The 10,396-nt window shown below is 37.5% G+C and overlaps 2 protein-coding genes across 2 annotated transcripts in view; both read right to left on the reverse strand.

Annotated features, from left to right (window-relative positions):
• The window catches only part of LOC134822559 (GPI inositol-deacylase-like), a 31,672-nt gene extending 22,439 nt beyond the window's left edge, over positions 1-9,233 (reverse strand). Inside the window, exons 1-11 of the mRNA XM_063833670.1 lie at positions 9,037-9,233; positions 8,667-8,803; positions 7,561-7,749; positions 7,229-7,386; positions 6,817-6,932; positions 6,279-6,379; positions 4,697-4,817; positions 4,216-4,281; positions 1,466-1,556; positions 786-889; positions 360-455 (exon numbers count right to left, since the gene is read on the reverse strand). Coding sequence (XP_063689740.1) covers positions 360-455; positions 786-889; positions 1,466-1,556; positions 4,216-4,281; positions 4,697-4,817; positions 6,279-6,379; positions 6,817-6,932; positions 7,229-7,386; positions 7,561-7,749; positions 8,667-8,803; positions 9,037-9,190 — 1,333 coding nt within the window. The 5' untranslated portion in view covers positions 9,191-9,233. The remainder of the gene's footprint in view (positions 1-359; positions 456-785; positions 890-1,465; positions 1,557-4,215; positions 4,282-4,696; positions 4,818-6,278; positions 6,380-6,816; positions 6,933-7,228; positions 7,387-7,560; positions 7,750-8,666; positions 8,804-9,036) is intronic.
• Positions 9,234-9,452: 219 nt separating this feature from the next.
• LOC134822933 (diphthine--ammonia ligase-like) lies at positions 9,453-10,393 on the reverse strand. Its single transcript, XM_063834214.1, has one exon. It carries the CDS (start codon positions 10,389-10,391, stop codon positions 9,564-9,566), a length of 828 nt encoding a protein of 275 aa, XP_063690284.1. The 5' UTR covers positions 10,392-10,393; the 3' UTR covers positions 9,453-9,563.
• Between the last annotated feature and the right edge of the window lie 3 nt (positions 10,394-10,396).

The raw sequence follows: 10,396 nt of genomic DNA on the forward strand, positions 1-10,396 counted from the left end.
AGTCTAAAAATGGATGACCTTAAGAAATTCGTGAAATACGTTGTTCTGTCCAGTCGGAGAAAACAGAAGTTAAATAAATTAAAACATATTCTCAAAAAATGTGGTCATTACCCAGACGTGTGCACGTAACAAAAACGAGTAGAACAACATGACACAGCTTTTTCTTTTTTTTAAAGCTACTTGCCACTTAGGTCCAGGATCATTATAATACATAACGCCGGACTTCTAGGCAATGTGCTTGGTTGTGGGACACACTCACCTAAGTAAGGTTGAGAGACGTCAAATCTCCCAAAAGAGATATCAACAGAGTGTGAGCCACTGCCTCACTAAAATAACATTAACACGGTACTATAACCTACCTCCGAGATGATGCTGGAGCGTGAGGATAGATCTGGTTGCTTTCTTCTCTCGGCCGTGAGCTCCGTGGAGAAACACTTCATACTTCCCGTCTGTGTCTGGGAGAGGGGAAGGTGGTCAAACTTGTGTCTGGGTTTTCAGGGTATTATGCGACATATTACGATTTACGATATACAATATATACAATATACACATTCGACTATGAGAAAGATTTTAAATGTCGAACGAGAAAAAGCTACAGAGGAACAACAATCACAATGAGGATGGGGTTGACAGTAATTATAAAATATCAGGTTAAATTAATTGTGTTTAACGCCTAAAATAACTGCTAAAATATCCTGTGCGCACAACAGTAATCCCCTGTTGCTAACTCCCAGATAAACGGTAAGTTGACACAACAAGTGAACAAGTATCTTATCTTGAGTTACCTGCAAGACGCTTGCTGTAGACGGCCAAGTTGTCCGGGAAAAGGGTTATCTCTCCGCTTATATCCTCACATTCCAAAACATCAGATTTACAGTAATACAGCCACCTGACGGAAACGATTGTTTGGAATTTGGAAGCTGTTTTTAAACTGCAGTTGCTACCATCATCGAATAATGCTATTTTATGCTTAGATATTCGGATGTTTTCTAATCAGACTCAGGAAAGAATGTTAAATATGAGCTACAGAAGTCTCCTATTATTAACGTGGTATGTCATTGGAACGATAATTTCACTATAAAGTAATATGAGATAAAACATATTAAAACCGCTCAATTGGAGTCAACAACGGTTAACGGCTGCATAACAAGGAATATAATTATTGGTCAATTTTGTTATCTATAAGTTTAAGTCGTCATCATGTGACACATCGAGTAATGAGCGCTTGAGCGATGTTTATCAGATCATAACATCTCCGCCATTACGAATAATATTATAGTCGTCAATAAATTTAACCACTGACGGTGAACTGACGTTAACGTGTTTTATCACGTGATAGCGATTGAGAAATCTGACAATGTTGATAGTCACGTTTATGTTCTGTAGAATGGGGAAGAGTGAACACCAAACCTGCAAACAATAACGCGTTAGTAACGCGTTAACTGCTCACGTGACTACAACCAACCTTTCCCGAGGTGGGTTCTGCACGATGATGGCGGTGTTGTATCCACTTTTATTTGGAATCACAAACTTCTTCCATCCCTCCCTACTCGTTACTGCAAAGTTGCTAGTTTATCTTACTGTGAAATTTAATTATAAAACAAATATTTATGAATTCGTATTATAAGCTAGCTACAACTGTAAAATTATAGATGATGGTTCAGAGCTGAGAATTATTAATGAGTGATGCCAAAATATAGCACATTATTCATTGATTTGACCGTACTCGGATTAATTGTTTGATTTTGTAAAACCATCTCGTAAACTGTAAAACCCTTTTTGCCAATGTAACCTCTAAGAACTAAAATAAACATGAAACATCACCTCATCACCAGTTACCTGGCGAAGTTCTGAGAAAATTTTCAGGTTGATTTCAGTTCGAATATCTGTCTCAAATGTGACAGGTACGATGCAAGTGATGGATCACTCATTTCAAGAATCCTACCCCGCTTTGCTGTTACCAGATAAAGTGAAGTAATAGCTGCCAACTTTTGTATTACAAGCAAATGTCTCACAGTTATGCCTTATTATATTTGCCAGACAATAACATTAAGTTACGACCCGTCTTGAGCTTCATTAACTTACATATCAAAACTCAACATGACAAGTAATGTTTGTATCTGATGTCTGTAAATATCACGTGATGAAATACTTAAGAAATATTTCGCCATTATTATTAAATACTTTTTATTTTTCCCTCTCTCGAGTCGGTCGATTATGATTGATTACTGAAGACTTAAAATATTTCCCGGGAATTATTTCCCCGAAAATTCGTGGACACTGGCTGGCGGGAATTTTCAAAACAAATAACATTTGCGCACTATATATATTACACACTATATTGTATCAGCGCACGTATCACATTACACATTGTTTCATCCAGAACCAGAAAACGTTATAACAAATAATACCGCGGCTTAGTTATCGTTCTGGGCTCGCCCTCCGCTAAAGCGCCCGTAGCACTCAACAGCCAAGATATTATTGTATTATAGCAAGTGGAAGCTCAAATTTCCTTCTTAGAAATCAATCGTCATTATGGACTACTTCTAATTATAGATTTGTGATGAGAATCCCACGATCAATATCCAATCTGTCAATGCAATCGTCCAATATAGATTCTGATATTTACCCCACAAGCTGACTAAACTGTTATTTCGGCTAAGTATGCTACCACCACCGCCCCCGCCTTCCAACAAAGTATTAACCAGAAATTCATATCTGAAGCTGTCACTTTAGAATTTTTCACTACCACCAGCGAAGATGAATTTAATAGTTTTATTGGATCCTCAATAAATTAAAATTACGACTAAAATGGTAAATACGTTAAGTTAATTTAATTATAAAATTAACGGATTGATATTTATTATCAAAGGTGATATCAAGCAGCGCATATTATATGCTGCCTTTTAAAGACTTCGTGAGTATTAAGTAGCAGTAAACACAATTTTTATCTCAAAAATAAGTAAAACATAATCTTAAAGTAACGAGAGATCTCAACAGTTTGTCTCGTTCGTTAATTTTTGATCAGCACTCAAAATTAGGACACGAGTCTTGAAGCACGTCTGGTTCACTAGACACTACCGTATGTGCAGTGAAATATCTACAATCATGAAATTAAATCATTATCATAGCCATAATTCAACTTGAATTGTCAGGAAACTTAAGTTGAATTCCTAGAATTATCCTCATAGAAGTTTTTACAATTGGCACTGGGCAAGATGACTGGGGTGAGTTGAGCTGGCGGAGGGTATAACTGAGCAGAGTAACTTTTCAACATTATATTCTAAACAACGTAAGTATAAGCTAAGATGCCTGCAGACTGCAAATTGCAATTTTATATTATTTAACTATAGCAATATAATACAGGGTGGGCCAAAAGTCAGTACCCGTCCGTTGGCCTTTATAGCTCAGTCACTGAGTGCCCAATTAAATCTGGTTCGAGGAATTTGTCAACTCAAATTCTTCGAGTTACATCTAATCGTCAAAGAAGTGACTATATTTCAATCTTTTGAGGGATTACGTCGTGAACAACGTTGGACTCGTTATGGGTATGTAGATCTAATCTTATTATACATACTAAACAGCAGTACGAAGTACGCAAATCTGATAGAACGAATAATGGCCGATGGTGCGATAAAGTGCGGTATTAGGTCAATAGTTTGATTCCGTACACACCGCACCTATGGGCATTGGGCTATGTTGCCTCTCCTATTTATTTTCGTAACAGCACACTTCGTACATTGACGTCCGGGCTGTTTTTTTTTGAACCACGTCTATTACTTCCTGCGATATTTTTCCGGAGTTCCGGTAGGTGAGATATGCGTCCGGTAGGTGAGATATTTTTACCGTGAATCAATCGATCGCGCACGGTGAAAAATTTGTAGATTCTATTCGTGCATGAAATAATAATCGACGATAAATTAATAAACGCGCTTTTATTGTTGTGCTACCGAATATTACTCGATAAATCGTGCATGTGCATGTGTGTGCGCGCGCGCGCGACAGTTGTGATTGCGCGAACAAGATTAAACTAGAAGCAACAAAACTAGCAATACCTACATGTATATGTGCCAAGTCAAACTGTGTACATACAATCAAGTGAATCAACTACTCCCCGGGGAGTAGTTGTACAGACGATTAAATAAAACACTGAACTGCCAACTGGCAACAAATCGAATAGACTTGATTAAAACAACTATTTAAACTAAATCTTACCCGTAGCATGGAATTGCATGTCTTTAAGGATCACTGCTGGAGCCACTTCTCTCTTTTTACTTGTAACTGTGGATTATTCTATTATTGACGATTAGTGACAATTAATTTGATTGAAATTGGGCAATTAAAAACATAACGAGGTACACAAATGATCATGTATTAACAATGCATCATTATTTAAATAACTATACGATATATTATTATCAACATCTTAAACAAATAAAGTTAATTCTAACCCGGAAACACTGACTGTTATTAAGTTAATTCTAACCCGGAAACACTGACTGTTATTAAGTTAATTCTAACCCGGAAACACTGACTGTTATTAAGTTAATTCTAACCCGGAAACACTGACTGTTATTAAGTTAATTCTAACCCGGAAACACTGACTGTTATTAAGTTAATTCTAACCCGGAAACACTGACTGTTATTAAGTTAATTCTAACCCGGAAACACTGACTGTTATTAAGTTAATTCTAACCCGGAAACACTGACTGTACACCCAGAAAGTTTACTCTGGAAATGTCTCGTATCAAGGAGATATTATCTTCTATTTGCAGGGTGTCTTTGTTGATCATATCAAACAGGACGTGCGTTATTTTCTGATAAAAATGTGGGTTTGGTGAAAAGACAGTCAATTTAAATAATAAACAAATTAAGAGGCGATAAATAATGAATGTGTATTTATACCAATGATGAAAATGTTATGTTTGTGTACATCATTGGGCCCTATCCACGATACCATTACATCTTATATAGTATGTGAAAATAGTAAATAGTGATTTTTTTAATATGGACTAGTTAATGCTTCAAAATGGGTCATACTTCCATAATATGCGGAATGTGAAAAATTATCTAGTCGGTTATAAATGTATGACGTAACATTAATGGATATACCTATTATCTAACATCCGCCATAATTTAGCTTTATGAATAACTAGTGTAACCCGGCCTACGGCCGGGATTTCACTGCCGCAGTTAAAAAGGGTAGGAGTAATTACCCGCAGAGTCAAAACCCGCATTAGGTGACCCAATAGTTTCTTAAACAATAATCTCATAATCAGTTATTTCTTGTGGATAATTAAGTCATTATTAGCCATGAGGCACCACACTCCATGATCATAAGGTCTGAACACCGATTATTACACCTCATCACTCCCGTCTTGAACCGCTTTCTATTTTTATTTAAATCGTTATAGAAATTAACCCTTGTTAACTCCGCACCACACCCGCATATTATATTTGAAAACACGCATAACATTGTCGTATGAACTCTCTCTCTCTCTCTCTCTCTCTCTGCAGTCCAAACAGACCCCAAACACTAACAGTCCCCCCTCCCCTAATAAGCTTAAGGTATAACATTACAGCAAATCTTCCAGGCTAATCCAATTATGACGCTACTTAAATGCAGCTATAACATATTACACAGTAATGAGAGAGAGAGAGAGAGCAAGTCCCGTAACTCTTGCCGTTCTGCTCACGCAATTTTATGTAACATTTGTGGTACAAAACCATCAATTAAACCACTTACCATCGGCCGATTTTTAAAAAAATTTCCTATGGGCTTCATCAGAGTTTTGTCGACACTATACCGAAAAAATCAGTCCCGTAACTCTTACCGTTTTTTTGTATAACCGACCGGAAATTACACACGGACAGACAGACAGACAGACACACACACACACACACACATTCTGGTGTTATTAAGGTGATGGCTATGTGTGAAGTGTAAGCTCTGTTACACCATATCTTTGCGCAGAGACTGGAACATATAAAGTTTGTTTTGTTAAGCATTTGTGCCCGTTTCAACTTAATAAAGAAGACTCTTATATCATTTTAACTTTACTCTTATATCATTTTAACTTATACCATTTTAACTTTACACAACCGTCTAATCCACCCCCTTAAATAGACAATAGTAAATAATAATAATAAAATAGACAATAGTGCTATTAATCAAGGAAGAAACAAATACGAAAAAACAAAGGTAACAGCGACTATCGAAGAGTGTGGTAATTGATGATAATAAACAGATTAGCTGCAATTAACAGTTAATTAATTACCTTGACAAGTTGTCGGCACCACACCATCTGGAGGTGGTCAGGAGAGAGTTGTACTTCTGGTATACAAGTTGTTAACACGTTAACTGTGTTATCTCCTGATTCTGGAAGGAAAAGGTGTTATCTACTTCTTCTTATTACTACTTTGTACAATGTACATTATATTTTGGTTATGTACTTCTTATCACTACTTTGTACAATGTACATTCTATTTTGGTTATTTTTAACTACTTTTACCTTTTTACTATCATATCGAATGGGTTTTTTTCTATCCTAGAGTTTAATGTTAGATATTAACTTCCGCATACCTTTGACATTAAAGTTAGTTAATCTCAGCAGCTCTTAGTTTATACACACGAAATTCGTCGAAATTGTTTAAATTGAGAGATTCGTATCGAATTACCAAAATTAACTATGAGCCACCTATAGTGTCAATGAAGGTACATTTATATTGTATGAAGGTATAATGATAGTTAGCTTTAAATCTAGAGTTCTATATAAAATATAATTAGCAATAATTAGCAATAATTATCAACAATACCCTGAATAATGGTTTGATAAGGTTGAACCATGGTGTCTCTGATACCACTGCCAATAGAAACGAAAACTTTTTCCTCGTATAATTTTGGGTTCGACTTCACATACGATTTCCACTCGCTGAGGGATAAGAGGTTAAACAGATGATCAAGTAAAATTAGTAATTAACTGTAAAATTGTTTACTTACTATTTTGATCCATTTGTTTTCATTTTTGGAGAACCATTATTATCAAAATTCAAATCATGTGCAAGGTAAAAAAATTCGATTTTATGAATTGTTACTTTAACTCTTTAAAATTGTTTTTGCGTGTCACTATATTTTAGCCAGAAGATAAAAGTTTGTGCGACTTGATTGTAAAATTTCCGTATAGTGCCAAATAGATACCTGTAGGATCATTCTCTGCACGAAAATTACCTATAAAAAGAATGAATATGCCAGTCAAACTCGTAGGGGGCTGCGTTGTGAGGGGTGGAGAGAGTCAGGACCAGATCCACTGAGTCGTACTGAAACTCGGGGTGAACAAAGACAGAACGAGCCACCAGACCTCCCATAGAGTGTCCAATCAGGATCACCTGACAAACAGATAGTTGAGGAGACCAACAAAAGGCAGCTTAAGAACGGATTACAATGATCAATCAGGTACAAATTATTAAACGACTCTTCATATCTTATAGAGAGTTATTCTATTAAGAAATCAATTTTAATTAAATCTTTAATATCTCAGTTTTAACTCATAATAAACATACCTTTTTGGGAGTAGAATAAAGTTTCTGTATAGCCTGTAGCGCAACTACAACATAGTCAGACTGGGTGTACAGCACACCCCCGTAAAGACCAGAGAACTCCTCGTTAAAATCTACTGTAAAGTAGTTGAAGTGGTGAAGCTTGTGGAGGTCCTCGTGCATTCTGTACGCTACTGAAGCTAGAGAACGGACCTGTAATTAACAGGGAATTAGTCCTCGTGCATTCTGTACGCTACTGAAGCTAGAGAACGGACCTGTAATTAACGGGGAATTAGTCCTGGTGCATTCTGTACGCTACTGAAGCTAGAGAACGGACCTGTAATTAACGGGGAATTAGTCCTGGTGCATTCTGTACGCTACTGAAGCTAGAGAACGGACCTGTAATTAACAGGGAATTAGTCCTCGTGCATTCTGTACGCTACTGAAGCTAGAGAACGGACCTGTAATTAACAGGGAATTAGTCCTAGTGCATTCTGTACGCTACTGAAGCTAGAGAACGGACCTGTAATTAACAGGGAATTAGTCCTAGTGCATTCTGTACGCTACTGAAGCTAGAGAACGGACCTGTAATTAACGGGGAATTAGTCCTAGTGCATTCTGTACGCTACTGAAGCTAGAGAACGGACCTGTAATTAACAGGGAATTAGTCCTCGTGCATTCTGTACGCTACTGAAGCTAGAGAACGGACCTGTAATTAACAGGGAATTAGTCCTCGTGCATTCTGTACGCTACTGAAGCTAGAGAACGGACCGGTGATTAACAGGGAATTAGTCCTCGTGCATTCTGTACGATACTGAAGCTAGAGAGCGGACCTGTAATTAACAGGGAATTAGTCCTAGTGCATTCTGTACGCTACCGGACCTGTAATTATCGGGGGGTTATGATTCTTGATCATGGACTGGGCACTCAGGTTACTGTATTATGTGCTATCATTGGAGTTTCATCTGAGCTGTGGCCTGTGGGTAGAACTTGGTACGGTAGCCAAAACAACAAGGTTTAAGTTACATAAAATATCATCGAATCATTGCACCATTACTACTATACAGTTACAGTACAAAAAATCATGTAAAATTTAACAAAATCAGCAACAGACAAATAAGCTGGCGCACCTGTTTGAAACAGCCAGCATTTCCAGGGATGAATAGAACAGGAATACCGTTGAACTTGCCCTGAAACAGAGATTTAGCGTAGCGGCCTTCGCCATACGCGTATAACTTGTACTTCTCACTTCCACCTTCAACTGGAACTGAAACAAACGCCTCTGAGTTTCTTTAAATAGCGTTATTTTTTGGTTTTTTAAACGAAATTTTTGAAAAATATATGAAGTGCGGAAATATTGGCCGATATCTATGTAATTGACAGTAAAAAACTGGATTCTTACAGTTAAAATCTTTATTCTAGTTCACAAATTAAACTCTGATTTTTATTTTCCATTGAAACACAAAGCTTACCATAAATGTTTATTTAAAATGCGTTTACCTGGAATGTATTTAATACTTTCGAACATGTACGTCATCTCACAGGGGTTGGGAGGTATGTTCAGGACAGTGTACAGCCCGGCTATAAACCCGTACACAACAAACACAGCTGCTGATACCGTTACTATCGTTATCGGGTATCTTAGTTGGGACATTCTTCAACTACTGGCAGAGTTGTGGATGTTACTTAGTGGTGTTAATCTTCTAAATGGCCTCGAAGAATTTGAATTTCTGGAACGATTTCTGGTGAGTTTGAATTTGATTACAACACTGTGATTACCCGTTAAAGGAAATATATTAATTTTCGTTGCATTTACTGCAGCAGATCAAAACATGACCTCCACGACAAATACAATGATTTCATGAAATTTGATATCTTACAGGATCCAGAATTTTAGTGATGAGATGCAAACAACGTTTCATAAAAAGATAAAATTTGTAGCTTTAAATTATTAAATTATCTGCAATTGCATGCTCAAAAGATGTTAAAGGTTTAAGAGAATAGATAAGAGAAAACATTTAAAAAGGTCAGTGACTAAGAACTGGCAAATTACCCCTGACACCATCAACATACAAATCTAATCTTTCCCTCAGATTCATTTTCTCTAGCATCGGTTTTTCAACAAGGGACACATTCTCAAACTTCTCATACCACACAGGTGCCATATCATCATGGGAATGGCACACCTTCTCTGAAGAATCAATCTGAATGGTGTACCCAAACAACGGACAGTCCGTCACCAACGACTCGTACTCACCGCCTTCTCCACAAACGTTGAAACCAAACTTTTGGTTAATACTGCTGAAATGTGGTAACAGGTCCGAAGCCTGTTGACCAACATGAGATTTGCCCAGACCTATACTTGCTACTTTTATAATCCTTATCTGAAGTTGGGTGTCAATCATTTCTTGTAAAAGCGTTTCTTGTTCCCGTTCCCAGAGAGGCGCTATACTGACCAGACCCAGCCGCGCGCACACCTCCTCAACTCGGTTCTTCTGGTAAGTAGAGAAAATAGCACCACTACACACAGCAGTGATCTGTGTTTCCTTCTTAATCTCACTGAGCAGCTCATACAAATCCTCCACCTCATCATTCTCAGTCCTCTCATAACCCAAATCCTGAGCTACAGGTGTGCCTGATATCTCTCGCTCATACAACTTCACACCAAGCGCACGTGACACGAACTCAACCACGTTGGATCCGACTGATTGGTACATGTAGCTGTCTAGCTCCTCTTTGTTGGGAGGAGGTTTGAGGTGGGCCAGTGCTACTACATCGTGTCCAGCACTGACACACTGGTGTATGGTGTAGGTGCTGTCCTTACCCCCGCTTACTAGAGCCACTACCTTGTGCATTGTGA

The sequence above is a fragment of the Bolinopsis microptera genome, chromosome 11 (genome assembly GCF_026151205.1).
Source record: "Bolinopsis microptera isolate Bmic1 chromosome 11, MBARI_Bmic_1.0, whole genome shotgun sequence".
Lineage (NCBI taxonomy): Eukaryota > Metazoa > Ctenophora > Tentaculata > Lobata > Bolinopsidae > Bolinopsis > Bolinopsis microptera.